The sequence below is a fragment of the Brassica napus genome, chromosome A3 (assembly GCF_020379485.1).
Source record: "Brassica napus cultivar Da-Ae chromosome A3, Da-Ae, whole genome shotgun sequence".
Taxonomy (NCBI): Eukaryota; Viridiplantae; Streptophyta; class Magnoliopsida; order Brassicales; family Brassicaceae; genus Brassica; species Brassica napus.
The window spans coordinates 3,390,743-3,416,734 of NC_063436.1; the positions used below are offsets into that span (position 1 = coordinate 3,390,743).

The 25,992-nt window shown below is 31.8% G+C and overlaps 4 protein-coding genes across 5 annotated transcripts; 1 reads left to right on the top strand and 3 right to left on the bottom strand.

Annotated features, from left to right (window-relative positions):
• Positions 1-8,441: 8,441 nt before the first annotated feature.
• LOC125595204 (NADH--cytochrome b5 reductase 1-like) lies at positions 8,442-10,716 on the bottom strand. Of its 2 annotated transcripts, none has more exons than XM_048771100.1 (10): positions 10,583-10,716; positions 10,374-10,497; positions 10,017-10,158; positions 9,748-9,838; positions 9,559-9,636; positions 9,396-9,476; positions 9,210-9,299; positions 9,036-9,101; positions 8,838-8,924; positions 8,442-8,683 (listed from the first exon to the last, which is right to left on the bottom strand). In XM_048771100.1, exons 2-10 carry the CDS (start codon positions 10,489-10,491, stop codon positions 8,591-8,593), a joined length of 846 nt encoding a protein of 281 aa, XP_048627057.1. In that variant the 5' UTR covers positions 10,492-10,497; positions 10,583-10,716; the 3' UTR covers positions 8,442-8,590. The 2 variants fall into 2 exon arrangements, with proteins under 2 accessions (XP_048627057.1, XP_048627064.1); XM_048771107.1 differs by having other exon boundaries at positions 10,622-10,664.
• A 357-nt stretch (positions 10,717-11,073) lies between these two features.
• LOC125595195 (zinc finger protein VAR3, chloroplastic-like) lies at positions 11,074-13,882 on the bottom strand. The gene is made up of 5 exons (XM_048771094.1): positions 13,383-13,882; positions 13,195-13,306; positions 12,801-13,081; positions 12,532-12,630; positions 11,074-12,445 (listed from the first exon to the last, which is right to left on the bottom strand). Exons 1-5 carry the CDS (start codon positions 13,811-13,813, stop codon positions 11,215-11,217), a joined length of 2,154 nt encoding a protein of 717 aa, XP_048627051.1. The 5' UTR covers positions 13,814-13,882; the 3' UTR covers positions 11,074-11,214.
• A 5,656-nt stretch (positions 13,883-19,538) lies between these two features.
• Positions 19,539-21,465, top strand: LOC106385613 (transcription factor MYB56-like). Its single transcript, XM_048771114.1, has 3 exons — positions 19,539-19,956; positions 20,252-20,695; positions 21,169-21,465. Exons 1-3 carry the CDS (start codon positions 19,623-19,625, stop codon positions 21,330-21,332), a joined length of 942 nt encoding a protein of 313 aa, XP_048627071.1. The 5' UTR covers positions 19,539-19,622; the 3' UTR covers positions 21,333-21,465.
• A 681-nt stretch (positions 21,466-22,146) lies between these two features.
• LOC106433547 (peroxidase 57) lies at positions 22,147-24,384 on the bottom strand. The gene is made up of 3 exons (XM_013874376.3): positions 24,139-24,384; positions 23,239-23,687; positions 22,147-22,724 (listed from the first exon to the last, which is right to left on the bottom strand). Exons 1-3 carry the CDS (start codon positions 24,334-24,336, stop codon positions 22,439-22,441), a joined length of 933 nt encoding a protein of 310 aa, XP_013729830.1. The 5' UTR covers positions 24,337-24,384; the 3' UTR covers positions 22,147-22,438.
• Positions 24,385-25,992: the final 1,608 nt, after the last annotated feature.

Genomic DNA, 25,992 nt, shown 5'->3' on the forward strand with positions numbered 1-25,992 from the left:
CTTAAGGAAGAAGGTTTCACTAAACACTTAATATATCATTGTCTTTATTCAATGAATGCGTGTGTGATTATTAGAAAATTTGAGAATGACAAAAAAGTGAAATAAGATAAAGTCGGGAGAGGACAAAATAAAACACTTGGAAATTTTCCACGTCCCTTTCCACGAAGGGCATGTCCATTTATTTTCCATTTTTAACTCATATTCACGTAAAGTAGAGAGACGATAAAATAAACTCTTGTAAAGTTTCCACGTCCCTTTCCACGAAGAGCATGTCCATTTGTTTTGGCAGCTAGCATGTCCATTTTTTTTTCCATTTTACTCGTATTCATCGTATTATTTAAATATCTATTGCTTGACCAATGAAGACTCGAGCAATATTAATGGAAAGGAGGGAATTTTGTAGTTTTGTTTTTCTTGGCCAAGATTTGAAGTCGAATTTAATTCTATTCAGATAGTGATTCAAAACGATTTTTTTTCTTAAGGTTATTCAACATTTTACAATAACAAGTTTAGATTTGCTGCTGAAGTTTGGATTTCTTCTCCGGCTGATCTACACTCTGTTGCAGCCTGGATCAATCAACCTCGCGTCAATGCAGATACGCATGCTACTCCAGTCATCAAGCTCTACTTTCAGTCAGCCATCTACCTGCTGTGGAAAGAGCGTAATGCTCGTGTGTTCACAGCTGTTTCCTCACCTTCATCAGTCATCCTTGCCTCTCTCGACCGTATGATGCGTGACTGTCTCCTCTCTTACCCGGCAAGTTCTTCTTTCTCTTCTTCTCTACTTCTTTTTATCTTTCTTGTATAAGACTTCCTTAAGGCTTTTTTTACCTTGAGTTGTTGTTGGTTGTTTTTGTTTCCTTGCTGTAATAAATTGTTTAAAAACAATAGTGTAACCTTTCAAAAATCTATAATCTTAGCATCTTACCAAAAAAACAACAAATATTGATTTATTTATGTGAATATGTATTTTATTTTAAATCATTATAGTGGACGAAGAAAGCACCATAATTTGTACAACAAATTTTCTTAGATTCACGTCATGATACTCACCATTTTATCATTTTAATTACATAATTTTACATGAGCTTCTTCACCTTCCCCGATTATTTTCTCTTTATTTATAACTACAATATAAAGTTATAAACTATATATATTATAAATTAATAATTTATTTACCCTTAAAGTTTAACGATTAAAAATAGAACATAATTCAATATAGATATATGATTCTATTAATAAATTAGTAGTTACAAATTTGAAATTTCTAGAAATATCAAAAGTTGTATGTTAGTTAATTATCTTATAAATGACATTTATTTCTAATTCTTTTTGGATGAGAATATTTTGGCTGAGGTGGATAGTCTCAAAAGCTTTGAATTTAGTCCCTTTTATATAGTAGTTACAAATTTGAAATTTCTAGAAATATCAAAAGTTGTATGTTAGTTAATTATCTTATAAATGACATTTATTTCTAATTCTTTTTGGATGAGAATATTTTGGCTGAGGTGGATAGTCTCAAAAGCTTTGAATTTAGTCCCTTTTATATAGTAGGACTAGGATAAGACCCGCGCCTTGCGCGGGATTAAGTTATTATTTTTATTATATTTTGGAAAATGAAACAATAGTTTGGCTTCATTTGGATTAGGGGTGTTCAATCCGAATATCGGGTTGGTTTCGGTTCGGTTCGTTTTTTTCGGTATTTCGGTTAGTAAAATATAACTACTATTCTAAATCCATATTTACTTTGACTTTAGTCATTCACATACTTTTGAAAGATTTCAACTGGACGACTAAATTGATCAGCCAATCTTGTTGCTTTAAATCATTAGTATTTATATATATATATTATTTAGTTTGAATATTTATTAAATAAAAATTCATATGCGTTATATTTTATGATCATTTGTAACTTATTATACCAAAAAAATAATCTATTGATCACAAAATTTTCAGAGTGGGAACATTCAAATTTCTAATAATATATAGACGTTTTGAAAAATTCAAAATATAACATATAAGAAAAAATATAAATGTTTTTATTATATATTTAATGTGATTTTTTAATATCTTTCAATAATATAAAATTAAAAAAAAACTAAGATACCAAAATTGTTATCAAATATTTATTATTCATAATAATTAATTTTCATATATGCGTGAATCATATTAGGTAATTTCGTAGCTTCTAATTAAGGAAAGTGCAAAAAAAAATTTGGTAGATTATTTATCAATTCGATAGTTAGTTTAATAAAAAATATAATGTAAGTTAAGATGGTCCAACCTATTTTTCTAAGAATAGTATATTTTATATAGTCATTTATTAAATGAGGATATATAATCATACAGTTCTATGATCATTCATATCATTTTATAACTGAATATTTAAATCATCGATAATAAAATTTTCAATGTGAAATCTTTAATAAGTTTATAATTTATAAATGTTTTTGAAAATTCATTGAAAGTTTTAATATTAAAATATTTATGTAATCTTATGGTATATAGTATAATCTATATATATATATATATATGTGTTTTAAAATCATGTGTATATTCTTATAATATTAAATAAAAGTTCATATTAATACAATTTTATGATCATTTGTAACTTATTATGACAAAAAAATAATCTATTGATCACAAAATTTTCAGAGTGGGGATCTTCAAATTTCTAATAATTTATAGACGTTTTGAAAAATTCAAAATATAACATATAAGAAAAAAAATAAATTTTTTTATTATATATTTAATGTGATTTTTAAATATCTTTTAATACTATAAAATTTAAAAAAATAACTAAGATACAAAAATTGTTATCAAATATTTATTATTCATAATAATTAATTTTCACATATACGTTAATCAGATTATGTAATTTCGTAGCTTTTATTTAAGGAAAATGCAAAACATTTTTTGGTACGTTATTTATCAATTCGATAGTTAGTTTTATAAAAAGTGTAATATAAGTTAAGATGGACTAACATATTTTTCTAAAAATAGTATATTTTGTATAGTTATTTATTAAATAAGAATTTATAATCATACGGTTCTATGATCATTCATATCGTTTTATAACAAAATATTTAAATCATCGATAACAAAATTTTCAATCTGAAATCTTTAATAAGTTTATAATTTATAAATGTTCTTGAAAATTCATTGAAAATTTTAATATTAAAATATTTATGTAATCTTATGGTATATAGTGTTTAATCTATATATATATATTTATTTTATTATTAAATGATATTTTTTACTCATATGGTTTTAAAATCATGTGTATCTTCTTATAATAAAAATGTTAAACCATTGATCATTAATTTTTAACATAATAATTTTAATAGTTTTAGTCATTTATTGTCGTTTTTAAAAATTCAAAATATAACATATACGAAAAAATCTAAATTTTATTTTTATAGCAAATTTGATTGTTTAATTTATTTTAATAATATAAAATTAAACAAAAAATAATGGAAGAGATATAAATTGTTATCAAATCTTTATTATTAAAATCATTAATTGTCATATATATATTAGTCATTTATGGTAATTCCGTAAGTTTTATTTAAGGAAAGAAAATAGCATATCATATCATTATATCATATAGTTTGACCAACTTATGTATCTAACAACATATAAAAATCGAATGTGGACCTACTTATTTTTCAATTGAATGTAATTGACTACCTAATTGAATGCCACCTATGCATTGGGACCACTTTTAATTAATACAAAATTGAGGTTACATCTTTTTAAATGTTCCTCAATTAATATATAGGGGATTCGTTAACCTTAATTTTTCATACTTTCTCAGGGCTTGAGTTTACTTTCTGGCCACGTGAGTTTCTGGAAGACCAACCCACAAAATTAATTGGGTTCAGATATATGTTGCAATAGTTTACTTTTGGGCTGGAGAATATGTTAAATGACATGTCATATTGATTGGTCCTGAATATTTTAGGTGAAGTGGACACTCTTAGAAGCCACAAAATTAGTTCCTTTTATATAGTAGGATATAAGAACTTAAATAGTTAAGACGAAGCCAAACTACGTACATAGTTGAACAATATCTATATTACTATTTGCGATGTGATTTTTCCAATCCAACCTTTTACGTTAAAAAATTAAGTGATTAATATCGTTTATACACTTAATAAATAAAATATATAAATTATCTACAAAATAAAAAAAATATTAAAACAAATGCTTAAAAGTTATTGAAACCACGCAAGCTCTCCATACCAAAACGTTATTAGTCAAACTAGATTTTTTAACCGCGCTACGCGCAGATAAGATATTATATGTATTTATCAATTCTAAAAAATAATGTATAATATTGTATTATATTATTTAAAGAATAGAAAATAAGACTACATAACATAAATATATTTTTTATATTTTCTTTGTGGAAATCATTATGTTGTTTGATTGTTGTACTTAATCCACATATTTGCATAGATATTTGTGATAGATGAATAACTATATTTTTATTATCAGTAAATAATATATAATATATATTTATTATATAATATAAGAAAAATAGAATTATTTACTTTTTAACAAACTTGTCTCATGTTGGAGACTCGGTTATAGACATATCATATTCGAATGAAACATTTTTACACTTATCAATCTTCTTAACAATCAAGAAACAAATCTGAATATCAAAACAATATCTCATACGATCTCTTTGTGGAATAACTGCTCTGAAAAAATTGAATTTATGCATAAAAAAGGACTGGAAATGGATGTGCATATGTGTTATCTAAGTCAGCTTTACAAAAAACTATTTATAGTTCATATATCATTTATGTCCATCCTATTTTTTTGTCCATCATTTCTTAAACATCTTGAAATAAGTAATGCTAATTAATAATAAACTTTTTGCTCACAAAATAAAAATCAAATTTGTCTAATTATCGCTTAATTTGTCTAACTGATATATGTATTTCTCAATTCTAAAAAAATAATGTATAATATTGTATTACATTATTTAAAAAATATAAAATATGACTACATAACATAAATATATGATGACAAAAAAAAAACATAAATATATTTTTTAGATTTCTTTGTGGAAATCATTATGTTGTTTGATTGTTGTACTTGATTCACATATTTGCATAGATATTTGTGATCGATGAATAACTATATTTTTATTATCAGTAAATAATATATATTGATTATATAATATAAGAAAAATAAAATTATTTACTTTTTACACAAACTTGTCTCATGTTGGAGACTCGGTTATAGACATATCATATACGAAGGAGACATTTTTACAGTTATCAATCTTCTTAACATTGAAAAAACAAATCTACATATCAAAACAATATCTCATACGATTTATTTGTGGAATAACTACTCTGAAGAAATTGAATTTAGGCATCAAAAAGGACTGAAAATGGATGTGCAGATATGTTATCTAAGTCTGCTTCACAAAGTACTATTCATAGTTCATATATCATTAATGTCCATTCTACTTTTTGTCCACCATTTCTTAAACATCTTGAAATAACTGATGCTAATTAATAATAAACTTTTTGCTGAAAAAAAAATCAAATTTGTCTAATTATCGCTTAAATATTTTATTAATATGGTCTAAGAAGCTTTTAAGTGATATCATAGTTTAATTTATTAGTTTTTTTGTTAATTTTTAGAGGTTTTTGTATTTAAGATTTTTTTCCATATTAAGCTTCTATTTCTTTCACGGAATTGATATATATATATATATATATATCATAAAAATTACCATCAAATCAGTTTTACTTATTTATTATTTTGTTTTAACGAAAATACACTTTTTAAATAATTTAATTTAAAATAAAATTATATATTAATTTGCTGTATTTTATCAATTTCATTGATTTAATTAATTTGCTTTGGTGGATAACTTAAAAAGTTTTCATATGAATCGGGGAAAGCAAGCTTATGTTGTTATATTATATTTATTTTGTGTATATAGAATCTATATATAATGCTAGTGTAATAAAGAAAGAACATTATTTTTTGTAACTTCAAAAAGATACATTATTACAATTTAAAATGAATCAAAATTGAATAAAATGGTAATTAAATATTTGTAAATCTAATTGTTTAGTTGGATTCTCATGAAAAAAAAATCGATTGGTTAAACAAATGTTTCAAAATTTGTTGTGGTATTGTTTTGTCTATAAATTATAAAATTTATTGAATTAATATATTTAATTATTGCATCCTTAAATAATATTTTATTAAGACATTAGAAAAATATGTTTTGAGTTGTTTTGTCAAATTGTACAAAAATCTATGCTTTTTCATATTTGTAACTTCAAAAAGATACATTATGACAATTTGAAATTAATCAAAATTGAATAAAATGGTAATTAAATATTTGTAAATCTAATTATTATTTTTATCTTGTTTAGTTGGATTCTCATGAAAAAAAATCGATAGGTTAAACAAATGTTTCAAAATTTGTTGTGTTATTGTTTTGTCTATAAATTACAAAATTTATTGAATTAATATATTTAATTATTGCACCCTTAAATAATATTTTATTAAGACATTAGAGAAGTATGTTATGAGTTGTTTTGTCAAAATTTTACAAAAATCTATGCTTTTTCATATTTGTCACGAAAATTTATATGTTAAACTTACTTTTACAAAATCTTAACTTTGTCACGAAAACAAAAATCTATGCTTTTTCATATTTGTCAACGTTCTCACACTTTCTAAGAATATATTAGCTTAGTCATTAACTTATTTTTTTTTTACAAAACAAAGTATCGGAGTCTTGAAAGTTGAATTCATATTATTGTAAATGTACATAAGAATTTGTGATTATATACTTAGTGGTTTTTGTATATGTGTCCAAGAAAATTTCAATGGCTTAGTGGTAACTGTCCTATATATATCATACTAACCCGGGTTCGATTCCCACCTTCGCATTGTTTTTTTATTTTTTACGAAAAATAAATGAGATGACATGGCAATTTCGGGTTCTCTGATTGGTTGATTTTTCTATCCTATGTGGACACCCTCTCCATGGCTTATATCTCCCTTTTAGTATAGTATAGATAACATCTTTAATCTTTACGGCAGGAAATAAACTAGAAGGTAAATGTGTATATATTAATATGATCAATGGAGGTTCTTTATTAACACTGCCAAATACTAAAACATTATATAATTCAACAAAAAAAAAATTTGAAAAAGAACAAGCCGACTCTGTAATCGGCATGTATCATACAAGATTGCGGCAGTCGGCAGGCTAAAAGTTTCTAATTTAAACTATAGATCGACATGGGAAACGAATATGATTGATACATGGTGTAGAAATATTCCCATTAATTAACAATTAGGTAAGTGACGTTTTCACATGGATAAAAGTTCTAGTTATGAACGATAATATTTAATTATGTTGGAAACGTTTTTAATTAGTTGATGGCAAAAAAAAGGCAATGATGATGCAACTAACTTTACGCTGAATAATTTATGCGGGCGGCTATACATTTTTGAGCTTTGCTTAGTTTGTTGAGGTGGAAGATGACTCGTAAAATACACACGTAAAGAAAAAAGACTATTTATAAACTTGATTTTCTGAGACTCGATGATTACCAACATAACCTAATTTGTTTTTTTTTGTCTTCTGAGTCATTTATAGTCTACAAGAACAATACACTTTTGTTTTAGATAACAACATTGAAGGCTTTAGTATGTGCGTACAAGTTTGGATTATACAGTCACTATTAATGGTCGGAATCTAACCTTTGAACTTTAGCATATGCAGTATATGATTATGATATTTGATGATTGACCATAAAATACCAAAAATCAAAAAGATTCACTATATTGTCACCATGTGATGGGAGAGTTGCGTGTTGTAATTCTACTAGTAAAGAAAAATTTAGAGAATGAGGTGCGTGACAGAAGATCATTGTAGCATTTGATTCATAACCAAGAAAAGAAAAGTTAAGTGTACTATGAATCATGGATTCATCGTTCTTTCTTTGGACCGTGGCCTAATTTTGAATAAAACAAATGCTTAAAAGTTATACTAACCACGCAAGCTCTCCATACCAAAACATTTTTATTTCCTTTTAATCACCAATAACAAAGCATTATTAAACCCAATATGAAATACTAAAGCAACTTTTACGTCGTTATTAGTCAAATAACATCTTTAATCCTTACGGCGGGAAATAAACTAGAAGGTAAAAAGAACTGCCAAATTCATTAAATCGTAAAGTACTAAAACATTATATAATTCAACAAAAAAAGTTTTCGAAAAGAACAAGCCGACTCTGTAAATATCCTTATATTAATCCACCAAAAAATCAATTTCAATCAACCCCTTTTATAGCTATGCTTTTTAAAGTGACTCATGATTCATGGAAGTAGGCCAGTCACCCAAATTGATTGCAACATACAGAAACAAATAAAGTAGGTAGGTATTGTGGATGTCACTATCAAGTCCTTTATTGATACCAACCCAAACCGGTATAAGCAAACCATATGCTTAATCGGAACAAAGTTATTGATCAGATAAATAAGTTTTAATTAAATAGTTCCATTTTAAGACCAAAAAATGCAGAAATTTATATCAGAACTGGAACAGCATCTCTGGAGAGTAACCAAGAGCTTCAAGGTTTGCAGCCATGGCCTTGTTCATGGGAGGTGGTCCACATCTTAGGATCTGCAATTCAAACATAAACCGTATTATAAGATTGCAACACCATCAAAGTTACTTTTTGTCACTGTTGGTTTTTGTTTCAAAACATTGAAGAATTGAATTGGTTGAGAAACAGTGATGATGGGTAAGTTCAAGATCAAAAACAGAGGAATTTTACCTGAATATCGGAGGCAGGTGCAGGGCAATGAGCCTGAATCATTTCCTTGGTTACAAATCCAACACCACCATCCCATACTTCCGGAGGCTAATCAAATTGCCACATAAGATATACCAAACACACAAAAGAGAATAAAGGTATCAGAATTAGTTTTTTCTTTTTGAAGGAACACCAAAACATTTGGATTATGTGGCTCACCTGGTTCAAAACATAGTAGATTTTGAATTGATCTGGGTAATTGGAGGTAAGACTATCCAACTCATCCTGAGAAAAAAAAGATAGTATTGTGACTCACATAATAAAATTAAGAGTTTGAAGAAAGTCTATGGAAACGCAAAGCTTGTTCTAGGCTCTCATAAGAAGCTTGTGTACCTTTAAGAGAATGTCATCGTATGTGACATTAGCATAAACGAGGTGCACCTTTGTCTTGTATGTTGGGTTTTCAAGTATCGCTCTTGCAACCTTTCACAAATGCGAGTCAAAACGAGTTTTAAACATATGCATTGGCTTTAAATAAATAAATAAAAACTAAATACAATGCAAATGTAAGAGACATACTTGGAACATGGGAGTGATGCCTGAACCTCCAGCAAGCATTCCAAATGCCCTAAACTGACCTGGCTGATACTTGAACCTTCCCTGGCAAGTAAAAAAGTAACAAAACAACACAAAGATTCAAGATTGAAGAAGTATTTAAATAAACATCAAAGTTAAAAAGTACCTTTGGTCCTTTAACAGCAAGATGGTCTCCAACAAGCATCTCCCTGAAATGATGAGACATCCTTCCTTGCGGATACATCTACTTTGGCAACGGGAATTTCCAGCAATTTTTAGTTGAATTAGTGCTAGTAATATATATATTTTTTTTAAAAGAAGAGTCAAGTAAAGCTGAGAGAGTAAGCATAGAGACCTTAATAACAAGTTCAAAACGTCCAAGGTCAGAATCTAAGGTTGTAGGAGTGTAAGGCTTAATAACTTCCTCTCCTTGAGCATCCTTTCCCCTGTGGATAAAATAAATTCATTATATTTCATCAAAGCATCCATCTAAGCTCTCTAAAATGAATTTCAACACAGGAAAAACCTAACCTAAAGTTTACAAAATGAGTATATGTTCATAGGTTTACAGTATCTAGCAACTTGCAGAAAGTTTAAATTTTGATACGAAAGTTCAGACCAAACCTGCAGCTGATGTGTTGACCAATGGGAAGACCCAAGACGGAGGTAGGAGTAGGAAGCTCAAATACGAACTTAGCCACATTGTGACTAAGTTGCTGCTTCTTAACTAGCTTAAATTCCTTGAACTTCTCTGGATCCAAACACCCTGTGAATCAACAAGGTTTAATTAAAAAAAAAAAAGGATCAATCTTTCATTTGATGTGACCTTCTAAACAGATTGAATTCTACACAATTTTTCCTAATTTCATACAAAATTCATGAATTTTTTTTGTAAGAGAATGATAATCACTCAGTCAGCTACGCATTGTGAGACTGGAACACAGAGAGGAGAATCGAAAGGTTGTGACTTTATGATCGAACCTCTGCGTTTCTTGGAGGAGGAAAGATAGTAAGCAGCACCGGCACCGATGGCGACGAGAGCCACGAAGACACCCAAGAGAATCTGAGGATCTAGTGTTCGGAGAAACTCAATATCCATGGCTCTCTTAACCCAAAATGCAATTGAAAGGAATAAAATAATCAAAAATAGCTCAATGAGAATTGACTAGTGTAAGAATAATATATAATACAGGAAGAAGAAGAAGAAGTGTGTTTGGTAGCAGATTCACTTCTTGTCCGAGTAGTCTCTTTCCCTTGTTGTCTATGGTATGTGATCTGGTAGACCTCACCTAACTCCCACCAGCACGTTATACTTGCCTTGTTTGCAACACTAAATCATTTATCCCATAAAACTAATCATATTTTATGTTGATCAAAATTAAAAAAAATTCTCTGTTTTAAAGTGAACCATGTTTTGATTTCATATATATTTTCATCACAGGTATAAAGTGTGTGGTTCTGTTTCTGATGCCTTGAGTAATTTTTTTGGTTAAGATGTTATCCCAAACTTAGAAGAGTAAGGACTGTTTGGTATGTGACTCATTCTTCTAAACTGAACCATACACACATGCTTAAATGGTATACTAGCTTCAAGAGTTAAGAAGGAAGCAGATGCCTTCTTCTAAGTTCAGCCTTACCTCTTTGTTTTGTGCAAGAGGAGAGATAATTCAAGAAGCACATCTACTTCTAAAGCATGCTTTCATTGCTTTTTAGATGCACAACAGAGTTTCTTAACCATCTGTGGAAGTGAAACTAAAAAACAAATAACAGAAATGGTATTGTAAGAATATTACTCTCAGCAAAAAATGTTATGCTACAAGGTTCATGTATCTCCTCTACGGGCTGGATCATGGTCCGTGATCGGAGGAGGATTTCTCTGCTGACGTTGAGAAGCTAGACGCCGTTCCAATGGAGTCTTCCTTTTGCTGATAACAAACCTATTCACTCCTTTCCTCATTGGCATTATCGACGGGAAGTCTTCGTCCGGGATCTGACTCAGCTCTGATATGTTTTTGATCTCAGCCACTCGCTTAAACCATCTCTCCGCTTTAGCTTCCTCTGACATGTCCAGCAAGTCAGGCTCCTTCACTAACGAACCCTCTAAGCTCTTCCCTGCCATTGGTTCCTGATTGTTGCTTAAAGGTTCTCTTGGTTCTTCTTCTACTACCTGAGAAGCATTTTTTGAAGCTGGGACTGGAATAGTATCTGCTGTTGTTGTTTCTTCCGGCTGTTTGCGTTTAGCGAAATAGTCAGGTGGGAAAGGGACAAAAGGGATAAAGTCTGAATCTTTTGTTTCAATGGAGATGCGTCTCTTGTTTGCTGGAGAAGTCAGTGAACGGTCTTTCTTCCTGCTCACCACAAACTGATTCTCTCCTTTCCGCATTGGCATTTTCTCAGGAGAAGTTTCTTCCTGTAGATCTGGCACGCTGTGCAGTTCTGTAATCCTCTTTAACCACCTCGCAGGTCTCTCCTCTGATTCCATCTCATCTCTTTCAGGTTCATCTGTTTCTTTGCCAACAAGACTTGCACTTGACCTGTCCTCTGAGACACCGGCCATCTGGTTGTTGGCGGTCAGTGATTCCTCCTTATCAGGCTTCTTGGCAAACATATCAGGCGGTAGTGGCACGAACGGGACAAAACCAGAGTTAACTACCTGAGAAGAAGCATTCTTATCATCAGATCGAGAAGCAAAAGAGGATGTAGAACCAAGAATCTCATTCAGGCTCCTATTCGTTTTAGTTCCATCTGTCTCAGCAGCATTAGACAACCTTCTCTCAAGAGGTGTTTTTCTCGTGTTCACGACATATCTGTTCACTCCTTTCCTCAAAGGCATAATCTCTGGAAAGTCTTCATCTGTATCAACACTGTTTGCATCAGAACCACCTTGTGCTACTTTACTAAACCACCTCTGTGCTTTCTCTTCATTTTCCACCAGTCTTCTCTCAAGTTCAGGATCCTTCGCAGAGTTGGCTGAATTGAGTGAGACGTCCCCGGGTCGCTTGCAGTCGCATCTTAAGCAGGCTATGTTCCTCCCATAGTTGTAGAAATCGCATCTGATGGGTGAAACAAACTGTTAAAACTCACTATTTGCGGTTGTATTGAGGATAAAGCAGCAGAGAAAAAAACATTAGTTGCTTACTGGGGACACTCCCATTCACTGCCAGTTAGCTGTCTTTTTGGTCTTGCTTCATCACACTGGAAACATTTGACATTTCTCGCAAAGTTCATACCACTGCACCTGTTTCAAGAAGTTCCCTCACCATATGAACAAGATGAAACAAAGACAGTTACAATTTACTGACTTCTAGCTCTAACGATACAATCTAACAACCCCAATTATAGCGTACAGTCAATCATACACCAACAGCAATCAAAAGGCTACTGAGAATCCAAGAAACTCATTCATACCTTGAGCAAATCCAGTCACCACGTTTCATCTCATTGTTCTTCTGAAAGGAACCGAGTCCTTGTCCATTTCCACCTGAGAACTGATGTTGCCTCGTACCATGAACATTAGACTCAGGAGTACGGAAGCTCATCTTCGCTATCTCTCTCAAAAGGTTTCGAACCGACGACTTCACATTCTCTCCCTCATGATGTTTCCTTCCCTCAGAAGAAGCAAAATCCACAACACAACTCAAAAGAAGCCTCATCAAATCCACCGTACTCGCCTTATCCACATCAAGCATCTAACACGCACAATCCCAACATCATCAACACGAGGTTATATTATATCTAAGCTGCCACGTCACCAACAAGTAACTAAAAGAGTAAAGCTTCTTCGCCAGGATATAGAACTTACATTACCACTTGTTAAGTAAAGACTCATCCTTTTGAGTGAATCTTGACCTTTCCTGAACAAGAACGGCTTCCCACTCTCCACCAACACTTCAACGTCTCTCCTCGAAACCATTCTAATTAACATCCACAAAAGAACTTGAATTACAGAGAGAGACATCAAGGACAAAATGGGAAAGAAGCTAAACTTACTCAAGTAACTCGGGCCGATCACGAGCTAGAGCTAAGCAGGCGAGAGCTGGAGTGATGAGTTCATCTGGAAGAAAACCAGGAAAGAACTCTTTTTGAGATTCGGAAGTTAGAGCAGAGTCTGTGAAGTAGCCAGCTTTGGAGAGAGATTGGAGCAGCTCCGCCCATTCAGGTAGTAGCTGGTTGTGATGAGAAAGGGCGGAATCGGAGGCGGAGAGACGGACTCGGTGAGTGTGGAAGCGTCCGAGAGGTGTCGTGTGGATAAACGGCGGCGGGGACACGGGGAGGCTGAGAGAACGGAGATTGGGCGAGGTAACGGAGGAATGAGGAGACGCTAAGCGGTGGAAGCGACGGAGATTGGTTAAGCGGAGGCCACGGAGGAGGAAGAGAGGAGGAGGAGAAAGAAGAGAGAGGAGTCTGGTGGAGCTGTTCATCGTCTCCGCTCTTCGACGGTGGCCGTTCTCCGCACGGCGGAAGATAGAGAAAAAAATGGGAGATGAAATTTTCAGTTGGGCCTATTTGGGCTCAGATAAGTTTAATGGGCTTGTCGTTATGTATGTTTGATTGCTTATTAGTCTTTTTTATCATTGTGAAGGTTTTAATTCAGGTAATCTGACTTTTGAAGAGCTCTTTGGACTGAACAGCATTACTGTTTACAAGTTATTGAAGGAAGCTGTGGGCATACACTTGATGCTCGGTGTTTATTAATAACCACGATCAATAAATGTGGAATCATCTAATTAGAATCCAGTGGGTACAACTTATACAGATTTTTTTCATAAATGTTTTAGAGAAACAATGTACGAAAACTTAGACCATCATTAACCGTGAACCTTAGTGGGTTTCTTAGGGGAAAAAGTGATTAAAATTAAATCAGAAAAAAAAGAAAATAGATATTACCGATCCTTAATTTGGGTGTTTGGTGATCGATTATTAATGGGGTTTTATACCCACGTGTCAGCGTCCTAGATGAAGTTTTTTTTTTCTTTCTTTTCTTCTCTCACTTCCTCGCTCTGTCTTCTCTTGTTCTCCGTTGGAAGGGAAATGGCGAAACCCATCGAAACCACCACCGCTCCTCCACACAGATCACCACCGATCGATCCTACACCGATCAAAACCACCACCGATCCTCCAAACCGCCACCGATCTTCCACCGATCCTTCTTCCATGACTATCTCCAGAGGTGGAACCCTCCCCTTATGCTTTGATCGAATCTGTTTGTTATGGTTTGTATAATCTGTTGTGAGTGAGATTCAAAAAGTTTTAATTTTTGTGTCTTTTTGTGGATCTTTTGTGGTTGAGATTCAGTATATAACAAGTAAACAGATCGAATTTGTTTGCTCGTTGAAAGCTGGTACTTATTTAATCATCTCTGGTTGAAAGCTTTGATCTTTTTGTGGCTCTGTTTACTTATTTCTTCTCTTCTTCTTCATGATATAGTTTCTGAAATTTGATTTGATGCTTTAAACAGGTTCAGGCGGAACGTGGTGTCTAGGGCGGCTGAGCTGAAGCAAGTGAAAGGCTGTTTAGTTTCTCAAGAACAATTCTTTGTTAACAAAAGCCTTTCTAGAAAAGTAAGCCCCTTTTGTTTATTCTCTGATTGTCTTTTCCTTTGGATTATGTCTTTGTTATATGATTTGTTCTCTTTGGTTTATTTGTTTTTTTCTTTGGATTATGTCTTTGTGGAGTCAACTATTATTTTTGTTTTTGGTTTCTTAGGGTAAAGGCTTCATCTTTGGTTTTAATGTTTCAATGTGGCATGTTAAGTTTGTATGTTTCAATGTTCATGTTTTATGTTCAAGGTCGTGTGATCGTTTGTTGTATGTTTCATGTTGTTGTTCTGTTTTGGTAATGAAATGCTGTTTTTGTTTCATGTTCTTCTTCTGTAACGACAAGCTGTTTCTGTTTCATGTTATTGTGTTGTGTTACCATTGTGAAGATATACCAAAGATTATTTTCATTGTTGTTCTTGTGTTGTGTTGGCTTTGGTTTCAGAGTGGAGAATTGGGAGCACTGGGCGTGATGATCACGGAGCATCTGTGTGTTGTGTTGTCTTGTGCTGTATTCTTGTGGTGAAGTCATAAATCATTACTTGTCACATGTTTTATATTCTTGTAGAAGTGGTCTTGTGGTCTAGTTTTATTGTGTCACGGAAGTGGAACAACGCTTGATTCATTGCAATGTTGATTTTAACAAGTTAATTTTTTGCTTTTTTAAGAACCCTTAATTAAGAAACTACCATTGAAACACAAAATCTAATAGTTTCTTAACTAGAGTTTTTAAATATAATTAATTATTTAAATAATCATTAAGAAACTCAAATGGGGTTATAGGGTTAATCATGCTCTTAACTCGTTTATATACTACTAGTAATTTGTTAGTTTCAGAACGTGTAAAATACTGTACTGTATAAGACTTTAAATTGATGATAAAAAAAATAACTTTAAACTGAAACATATCGTTTAAACTAAAGTAAACACTAGATATCCTAATACCCTATTTAAAATGATACTTTTATAAAACATCAATGATTCAATGGTGGTAATTAAAACGGAGAGAATAATTCTATTTTTCGACTTGGGAATCATTCTGGTGTGGATTAGTTGCCGATCACTGCCGTCAACTTTTGACTAATGTTTATTTTGATTTATACTTTTGCATACATTAAACTATTTACATTGGACTAAAGTATTGGTGAGTGCGTGGACAATTAACTACTTCGATAATGACGTTCAATATAGTCAGTAAGGTATATATATAACCTCATTAATTCGCAAAAAAAAATGTATTTTATCATAACGAATTACTATATATATTCACTCTGAATTAATATGTTTCTATGCCACAAGTGCAATAGACCAGCTAACAACTTTGACATTATTTACAATTAACTTATACAAAGAGAAAGACTTTATGTCATCACCTCATGAGATAAAGCCTTAAATTCCTCAAATTAGTTAAAAGTGACCTCTTTATTATTAATGAGGAAACTTTCTCTAAGTGAATGTAATTAGTGTAATTTCTCATGATTACTCAAACTTTAATTATATGATTTGTAGTTTCGAATTATCCTATCTCTGTTTCTACCTTTTGTTTTATTATGGTTCTGTAAAAAGATTTGTTAGGCTTCTAAGATAATATTTAGTCGATCGGTTTGTGATACCATGGTTCCTAAACATATCTTTATTGATCCATTTTGTAGTTTTATCTTTCATATTAGTAATTATTTTTACCCCATGTATATCAATATTCCAAATTACAGTTCCAAAACTTTCATGGTCATTGGACAAAGTTATTCCATGGTCGAAATTTTTATTTGTAAAATGTCATGAAACAAGTTTCTGAGTACTAGTATTATTCATGATTAAAAAAAAAGTTGAACTGGTCCATAACGGTTCAAGGATCTCTTTGAACTGGAAACAGAATTACGTGACACATGTTAGGTAGGAACACGATCCGCTCGTGTGTAACAGTTCATGATGTCGTCATTCCAGGTCGATACTAGACTCTCTTTTTTTGTTTGTTGTCAGCAGAAAGATTTTAAAACTAGCGAAACCGTTCCCATAACCGAAACTCACATAAAACAAGACACTATACTTTTCTTTTCGTTTCTAACGTTTCTTTGTACTATGTTTATTTTAGTCTTTGTTTTTTTGTTGAATTTAATTCCATGTTGGGCTTCAGTTACGGATTCCCCTCCGTTTTAATATTTTAAACGTACTGTTTTGGTTGCATACTCGTTCTAAACTGCTATGAAAAGTTATCGGGAGATAAATTTGTATAGAATTTGAGAATTTTAAGAGTTGATAGATTTTAAAGCTATGTGGATTATGAAAATTTATATACATTGACTTATAAAACTTGATCATAATTTTTTAGATTGGTACAAATTTTCATGAATTTGTATTACCTATTTTCTATCATTTTTTTGTAAAGTAAATATATATATTTTTTCTTTTAAATCATACAAAATGATTATTTATTTTTTTTCTTTCAAATTAAAATAATAATAATAGTGATACATACAAAATTAGACAATTTTCTTAAATAGTTTCTTTTAAGATCTATGCTATTAAAAGGGAAGTCCTAAAAAATCTACTTAAACAAGGTTGTTAGACTCTTTCGTTAGACTATTAATATTTTGGTCTTACTTTAAATTTAGACTAACAATATATTACTATATATTTCTCTAACAATAATATAGTCAATACTTTTATTTTAAATCTTATGGAAACCTTAGAAAATCTTAAATAATAGTTATTTAATATTTAATAACATGATCTATTGGTACATGTGTAGTCCAACTATTTTAATATAATAGAGTAAAATCTTTTATTAATCATTTAAGAGAAACATTATACAAAAAATATATATAAATATGCTAAAACACAAATATAAAAATTAAATTTCTAAAAAATGTAAAACAAAAAATATACCTGTCCTTTAAGGGCGGGTCTGAATCTAGTGTTTCATTAAAAATGTAAAGGATTATTTTACCCCTTGATTTATATATATATACATATAATAAAAATATTTTTTTTAATTTCGAATTATTTGTTTTTAAATTCAAACTTCTTATAAATTTTTTTAAATAATTTTCGATTTTTTCATAATTTTGTCAAATTATCTTTTAAAAAAATCAAAAATGCTTTTTGAAACTATTTTAAATTTTAAAAAATTTCAATATTCATAAATATAATTATATATTCAAAAATGATAAAACGATAGAAAATAATTATATATTCAAAAATGTAAAAGTATATAAAATGTAATGAATTATAGTTTTGGACATATAATTTGGATAAATTGCAATAGATGTTTGGTAAGTATAACTATTTTGTTTTCTAGTTTTTTTATTACATGGATTTTGAAAATCTCATGGATACAATGATATTTTGAAAGTTGAGTCTTATGAGTAAAAATAAATAGAATTTATCTCCTAATAATACTAGATTTAGTTAGAATTAGAAAAACAATAATAACTAAATTTTTTGAATAACAAATGATTTAAATGAATTTTAAAAATTCTTAAACCAATAACATTAGATTATTGTTTTGTGTCGACGACATATATATCAAGAATAGAGTCAGATTGTTGCAAAAGAAAAAAATTGAGTCAGCTGTGGCGCATAAAAAGACTTACATTCAAATATGTGACCATGCAGTTCTAATATATAACGAATTCTTTGAAACATGCGAGTATATAATATATTATATACACATTTATAAACGTTATAGAGAAAAGAGAAACTGAGAAAGGCAATTTATTTCTCGCCCTTTAAGATATTTTCTTGCTTTGTGTCCGAAACAGACAAAAATTGATTATGTTGTTTTCCCCGAAATTAACTCAAACACAGACGTTCGTACGATGAACACGTGCAATATATGTATGTATGTATGTATGTAATGGTAGAGCTACACGAGCGGTTCAAAAATGTTTTTGGAGTTTCCGAGACTGTTGAGCCTGTGGGGCCTATAGTCATCGAACCCTCAACATGCACGAGCGGTTCTCGTTTTGCATGCAACAACACCACACGTACCCACCGACTTTTTCAAAGCCTTACTTTTGCACGTGTGGAGAGAGTGTGTACTAACTAAATTTTCGTATCATGTTAACCGAAATTTTCGTTTTAAGTAGAAAATAAGATATTGATGAGAAAAAAGTGAGCATAAGTTCTTTCTAATGTATAATTTACAAGAAAAAAATTTAGCAAGCAGCTCCTAAAGATATTGATGAGAAAAATTTCATACTGCAAACGAATTTTCAAAACCCCCAACGACTAGAAGTATAGTACTTAAAATGACAAATCGTACGTAAATTATGAGGTCCATAAAGATTATAGAAAATACAACATTTGATTAATTGTATAATATGTGATAAAAAATTTCCTCTACACCTTTTGGTATGTGAATAAACCCGCTATTAATTTTCTTTTGTCTCAAGTGCTTTAAGAATAACAACTTAACGTCCATTGTTTTACCAAAAAAACTTAACGTTTTATTGTTAAAGTATTCTTATCTATTTTTTTTTCGAACAACAAAGTATTCTTATCTATATGATGTAAAAAATTGTATATTATTAACTTGTAAATAAATGTCACTCAAATTTCAATAAAAAATAGAGAATCTATCTTTCCTCTTCCACCATATAAACAGTGGAAAGCCATTCAATTGCTCTCACTCTTTCTCTCATTCTTGGTTTCTTTTCCTTTAATCCCTAGCCCCAGAAAGAAAGAGAAAAAAATGGATCCAAAACTCATTGAGAAAGTTCTAATAGGTAACAAAACCATCAAGCTCTCAAGAAGATTTGAAGAAGCAAACAACTTCGGATCTCCACCAAACTCGCACACTAACCTCTCTCTCGCTAGAAACCATCTCCACAACAAATCCTACTCAGTCTTGGAGAGGGGTGAAAACGAAAATAGTTTAAAAAGGAGGGGCAATAATGGAATGAACAAAAAATTATGCTCAAGAGGACACTGGAGACCAACAGAAGATGCTAAACTCAAGGAGCTTGTTACTCAGTTTGGTCCACAAAACTGGAATTTGATTGCTCACCACCTTCTTGGTAGATCAGGTACATTTATTTACTTTTATTTATCTGCTTATCATTACTTTCACTTTCTCTCAAAAAATTCCGTGAATGTAAGTATTTATATATTTTTTAGAATTGGATGAAATTAATTTTTGTAACAAAAAGTCCTGTTTTTTTTTTACAAATAAGTAGTTTTTCCACTTGACAAAAAGAAGATTTTCTCCAAAATTAATGATATTGACATTTTTTTAATGACTAGGAGCTAACGTCAGTGACATATTTGAAATTAACTAATTAAGTTTTTAAAGGGTAATTAATGTTGCGTATTTGATTTTAGGCAAGAGTTGTAGACTGAGATGGTGTAACCAATTAGACCCAAGGATTAACAAGAAAGCCTTCACAGAGGAAGAGGAGTCTAGGCTTTTAACTGCTCATCGAGCCTATGGCAACAAGTGGTCTTTGATCTCACGTTTCTTCCCGGGTCGGACCGATAACGCCGTCAAGAACCATTGGCATGTCGTCATGGCTCGACGGACTAGAGCAAGTGAACGACAACAGGCTCTTCATGCACCGTCAGGAAACGCAGAAATGACGGTCTCGTCTGTGTACCGCTATAATCGTGGTGGGTTCTTCGGTAGGGTTGCGGAGGGTACTTTGGTCAACGAAGCAGATGACGACGATGGTTCAGCTGTCTCTACTTGTACGACCGAGCTCTCTCTCACTCCGCCTTCTTCAACTCACCAGCCACGCTTCTTGCACGATGATAATACCCTTGCATCAGGTAACAATTTTATGTATTTGTTTGCTTGCTTTTTATTACGTTAGTACTTTGTCTGTTTTTAGAAAGAAATTATCTTATGACATTCTTGAGATATGAAAAGTATAGAAACTTTTTTTTTTTTGCAAAAGGAAAAGTATAGAAACTTGGAATGTTTTTTTTCGTGTTTTCTTGAGAAGCGTTTTCGTGAATCTAATTATCATCGATTATGATCGACTTATATACTTTAATCGATATCACTAAATGATAATTTGGCATACATGCTATACAACCGACAACGAGTGACCACTTCGATAATTTTCATGTATATGGCAATAATGCCAAATTTGAATGACAATAAAGAAAGAAGCAGTATTTTACATCGTAATAGTACCTATATATTAATATAAGAAACTATAGTACAATGTCAAGCTGCTATTTCAATACAACAAATTCACGTGGGGGTTAATAAGAAAATTATTTTGATAATCTTACAGGTAAAGATGGTCAGTGTGTGCAGAGAGCAGAAGTAAATGGCATATATAGTAAAAAGATGGACCATCAAAATCACCACACAACCACAGTCAGTGAAAGGGAGGTGGAGATGAAGACGAAGAGTGGCTTTTACTTCTTTGATTTTCTTGGAGTTGGAGCTTCTTAATTAATTATATGAAGAATTAGGGTTCATGTTAAGGGAACTAATTGTGCGATAAAGAAAATGGTTTAGTTTCTTCTGTTTCACCGGGTTATTTCTAGCCATGTTTGTTTAAATTTGAATTTGAGCTTTCGAAGAAGTTAGCTAGGGTAAGAGGGAGGGTGAAATCAAAAGCTCTGCTGCTTTACTAATTAAGTACTATCATTAACCCATTACAAAGCCTATATTTCTTAATACCCACCAAAATGCCCCTTGTCTGTTCGGCTTGGTTACATGATCAAATAGCTACTCTCAGACATGGCATATTCACATACTTCAAAATGTTCAACCAATGGAAGGGAACAACTAAGGGCATCTCCATCCCTACTCCATTTTTTCCTCTAAAATGGAGTAAAAGTGAATATGGAGTAAGTAATGCTCTAACCCAACTTCATATCTCACTCCATAATAAAATTTACTCCATAAATGGAGTAAACTATTTTTTGTTTGTTCATCACTCCATTATGGAGTGGAAAATAGAGTAGGGTTGGAGCAATTTTACTCCATTTTCACTTTTACTCCATTTTGGAGGAAAAAATGGAGTTTTATATTGGAGATGCTCTAAGGAGTTTTAGAATTCTGTAAATTGTGATGAAAAAATGGATACTATGTTATCATGCAAAGAAGTATGGTGCAGTTGTTCACCTGAAGGATGATAGACCTCAAACTTCTATCGTCACTTTGCATTGGCAAGTAGAATCAAGACCACAAACTTATCTGCCTTGCTTTGTGTGGGACCTCTTAATCTTTCATTTATTTATTGTAATTGCATTGCAAAACAAACAAACCAAATATTGAATTTTTATATATGTTTAATGATGACAAAGATACTTGACCAATATTGTCAATGCCACAAAATAATCGCATGAGAATAAGATACATCCTCCATATTAGACCAGCATATAGTTATGTTTTTCGAGAATTAAAACCGTAAATCCAATCCACGAAAAACCTTATTTAATCAGAAAAACCCAACAAAACAAAAAAATATTTAGAAACACAAATAAGATTTGAAACAATATGTTTCATATATTATAATGATCTCCACACTTGGTAGTAATTCATCAAATTCATTAGTTGAATCTCCTGCAGTTTCTCCTGATTTGACCAGCACTACCGGTAAGCACATCAACGGCTCCCATCTTTATCATTGCTCTAACAAACTGACGTTTGAAGTAAGCATTGTTGTTTGCATATCGAGCCACAACACCACGAGTCTGTCGGTCTGTCGCGAGACGCTGGTCAACCTGAAACACTCCTCTCTTTTTACGGAGCTGCTTGAAGAATTGGTTGTCGAACCTTAGTGGAGTCGACTGGTCTAGAGAAGCTGTCGCGCTGTTTGCACATGTGTTCCTTAAACTACATTACAAGAACACATTATGATTAGTATTTCTATGAGTTAAAATAATAATTTTTGTTTTGCATGCAAAACTAGCTTAAGTTACTTTTCAGGCAAACGTGCCAAACTAATTGATCAAAGAAAAACATGCAAAACTAATTTGCTAAAGTTTTCATGGAAAATTTAGTTTTCTAACTTTAATGAAAAAGATGTCCTTCAATTAAAGAACAACTATTTTATTACTTTACATATATATTATATAATGTCAACCACAGAAAATTACATATTTTAAAAATAATTAAAACTGGGTACATCTTGAAGATTTCAGAAGTTATAAAATTAACATTTTTCAACAATTAAACTGCTACATAACAGGATCAAAAAAATTAAAATCTTCTCAAAGTTAGAATTATGCTCCTTCTTATGTAATTTATTTATATTTTCAATAAATTCAATCTTTAATTTATTTCTTGTCAATACACTAAACTTAGTTATGGTGGGTAAATGATTGAACTGAGCTGGTTTAAAAAGTACCTGGAAACCAAAGCTGGGTCCATGGCCGGGTCAGGTCGTCCGGTTCCTTGGAAATTCGTGAACCTGTCACTGAACAGACCACAGTTTCCCTTACCAACGGTATGTGCACCTATAAGAGCCACAGCGTCGAACACGTTCATCCCTTTGTCCGTAAACAAACTGACGGCTCCGGCAACGGAGATTGTTGGACCCGGAAGGGCGACGTCAACATCGTTTGAGACCAAACCATCGCGCCTTCCCGTGGGAATGCTGTAGCTCGGGCCTCCGGCTAAGGCCACGGAGTCACGTGTCGCTAGTGTGATGATGTCAGCGCATGAGACCGTGGAGGGACATGCGGCCTCTAGCTGAGCCTTGATCTGGTCGATGAGGGCAAATTCTCTAACGCTTCCGTTTGGTCCGGCCGTTTTCTCAGAGTTGGGTGCGTCAATGAGAAGGGAAGCGTCGCAGCCCTACGAAGAACGAACAAAAAATATTAAAATAAGGTTAGCCAGACTAAACGATATGATATGAATCTTGTTGTAAACAAATGCGAATAAAACTCGAGAAAAACAAAAATAATTAGAAAGTAAAACTCGATTGAGGTAGGGTGTGTATATTAATTGTGTGAAAAAATAATTTATAAGATCTGTATTTATATAATATCCAAACCTTGACATTTTCTTAACGAAAACTTCTTTATCTACAAAACGTTTTTTCTGTTCTTAAAAATTATACTGTTTCAAGATGTAAAACACTTCCAAAATCAATAAACCTCGTACACATCATATTATGATAATGTTCTTTAAAATTCTCACTTTATATACAAATATGTTGCTTCCGAACAAACTCATTATCAAAATGTTGACATATAATTTATTGAATATGTTTGAGCCATATCAAAATGATATAGTAAATTCTTACCCTAACGAAACAGTCGTGGAAATGCATACGGAGCAAAGCGGCTGTGACGGTTGGGTCAACACCAAACCGTTGGCGCACAAGATTGCGTACGATGGTCTCGGCTTGAGGGCATGACCGGCTATAAAACCCGACCCGTAGTTGAGCAAATGCGATCGGGAAAATAAAGAAAAGCACAAGAATAGAAGAAAACTTCATCATTTTTGTAGATAAGAAGTTTTTCTTCTAATGGAAGGAATTGTAAGACATTGGAGATCAACCATAACGTATATATACTAAGAACTCAACCGACGTGAGAACAATTCAAATTTATAAAATTAATATATCTCTTCATATGTGCCGAATACATGTGAAAGTCAAAGGTTATAATATTATTGAGAGAATTAAACTTTTTCAAAGACGTGGGAGCAACTTTGTGAACATTCCTTTGCTATGTTATAATTTTTTTTATACTTTATATTACATGCTGAAAATTTGATCCAGCTAAGTAGATAATAGTATAAGTGTAATTCATTACATGGTCGATAAGGTGGCAGTATCATCGTAATCTATATCACTTTCAGTTTTTCTTTGCCGATTTCGATTTTCAAAGAGGTCAATAGAAATAAAAATTTATTTTAAATGATATATATGATAGTAAGTACTAGGAACGGATTTTCTTTAAAACCATTTGGCTTTATATTTAGTCTAAACTAATTGTATGTATATATTAATAAGACAATTATATGATGATTGAGAATGATTTGATGGACATACAACAGATTTAAGTTTTAGGCATTACCGTTAATTGTATCTGTTTCATTTAATTTTAGTCAATGGCACATGTACAACAACCGAATATAATTGCACCAGACCAACTTATGAATTGAGGCAATATTTAATTTCTTAAAACTCTTTTTAATGGATTTTGTTCTAATGAAAAGACGACTAGTTAACGAATATATATACATCAAAGCATACATACCACAACAAGTGTTCCATGTCATGTACCCACAACAATGCTTAAATTTTGGATCGGGGATGTTGTATCATGAATATTCTTATACAACTAAAAATCAGTGTAAGCGACTGAAATGAAATATGAAAATGTTAAAAACAGAAAGAAACTTGTTACTGAGAAAAGCGACAATGAGGTTTGGGAATAGTATTATTGATGCTTACATTATATGATTGTCATTATTAATTCAAAGCCGGTTTCGTGGCGAGTTGTGTTAAGAAGCTGTCACGGCTCAGATGATTTGCTTGTAATGATCTGATACATTATGTGAACTCGTTTTTTCAAAACTATGTGCAAGTATATAGTAGTTTTAGCTGAAATATTTTGAGTTAGCTAAAAATACTTGCACTTTGAATAATGTGATTTCAGGAAATTTACATCGAGAAGAGGAAATTTAATTATACAAAAAACGAGTTCACTTACAACAAAGTTCTTCATCTTTTCTTTTCTGAATTGTATATGGTTTGGATGGCTAAACCGAGTAACAGTTGTATATGATTGTTATGGTCCAAAAGGTCCAAAATTTATCTCCTTGGGTTCAAAACCTTTTTTTATGATTTTTTACAAAACTTCTCGACCTAAAATGCAACTGGTGCAATCTCTGAATATATGATCCATCCATAAGGATTTTACTCCTTTCAGCTGACTCTCAATGCTTTTAGAGATGTCAAATGGGCGGGCTATAAATGGATGACCCGTGTCCAAATCGATATGGTCCAAAATGGACAGACCCAGATTAAATCATAATTAAAATTTGTCCAGATGGGTGAACCCAATTATATTCATGGACAATATTGGGCTTAACCACTTGGACAATGGGCGGCCCAATAAACTTAAATGTCTAGGGTTTGAAAAATTGG

What these genes read in the sequence shown, in the direction of transcription:
- LOC125595204 (XM_048771100.1), bottom strand. Translation starts at nt 10,491, where the DNA reads ATGGATATTGAGTTTCTCCGAACACTAGATCCTCAGATTCTCTTGGGT. An exon ending in GTTTTGAACTTGTTATTAAG is followed by an intron (nt 9,637 to 9,747) that starts GTCTCTATGCTT and finishes TTGCCAAAGTAG; the next exon opens with ATGTATCCGCAAGGAAGGAT. An exon ending in CACCTGCCTCCGATATTCAG is followed by an intron (nt 8,684 to 8,837) that starts GTAAAATTCCTC and finishes TTTGAATTGCAG; the next exon opens with ATCCTAAGATGTGGACCACC.
- LOC125595195 (XM_048771094.1), bottom strand. Translation starts at nt 13,813, where the DNA reads ATGAACAGCTCCACCAGACTCCTCTCTCTTCTTTCTCCTCCTCCTCTC. An exon ending in GATCGGCCCGAGTTACTTGA is followed by an intron (nt 13,307 to 13,382) that starts GTAAGTTTAGCT and finishes GATGTTAATTAG; the next exon opens with AATGGTTTCGAGGAGAGACG. An exon ending in GGTGACTGGATTTGCTCAAG is followed by an intron (nt 12,631 to 12,800) that starts GTATGAATGAGT and finishes TTCTTGAAACAG; the next exon opens with GTGCAGTGGTATGAACTTTG.
- LOC106385613 (XM_048771114.1), top strand. Translation starts at nt 19,623, where the DNA reads ATGGATCCAAAACTCATTGAGAAAGTTCTAATAGGTAACAAAACCATC. An exon ending in CCACCTTCTTGGTAGATCAG is followed by an intron (nt 19,957 to 20,251) that starts GTACATTTATTT and finishes ATTTGATTTTAG; the next exon opens with GCAAGAGTTGTAGACTGAGA. An exon ending in TGATAATACCCTTGCATCAG is followed by an intron (nt 20,696 to 21,168) that starts GTAACAATTTTA and finishes ATAATCTTACAG; the next exon opens with GTAAAGATGGTCAGTGTGTG.
- LOC106433547 (XM_013874376.3), bottom strand. Translation starts at nt 24,336, where the DNA reads ATGATGAAGTTTTCTTCTATTCTTGTGCTTTTCTTTATTTTCCCGATC. An exon ending in TCCACGACTGTTTCGTTAGG is followed by an intron (nt 23,688 to 24,138) that starts GTAAGAATTTAC and finishes CGTTCTTCGTAG; the next exon opens with GGCTGCGACGCTTCCCTTCT. An exon ending in GACCCAGCTTTGGTTTCCAG is followed by an intron (nt 22,725 to 23,238) that starts GTACTTTTTAAA and finishes CTTGTAATGTAG; the next exon opens with TTTAAGGAACACATGTGCAA.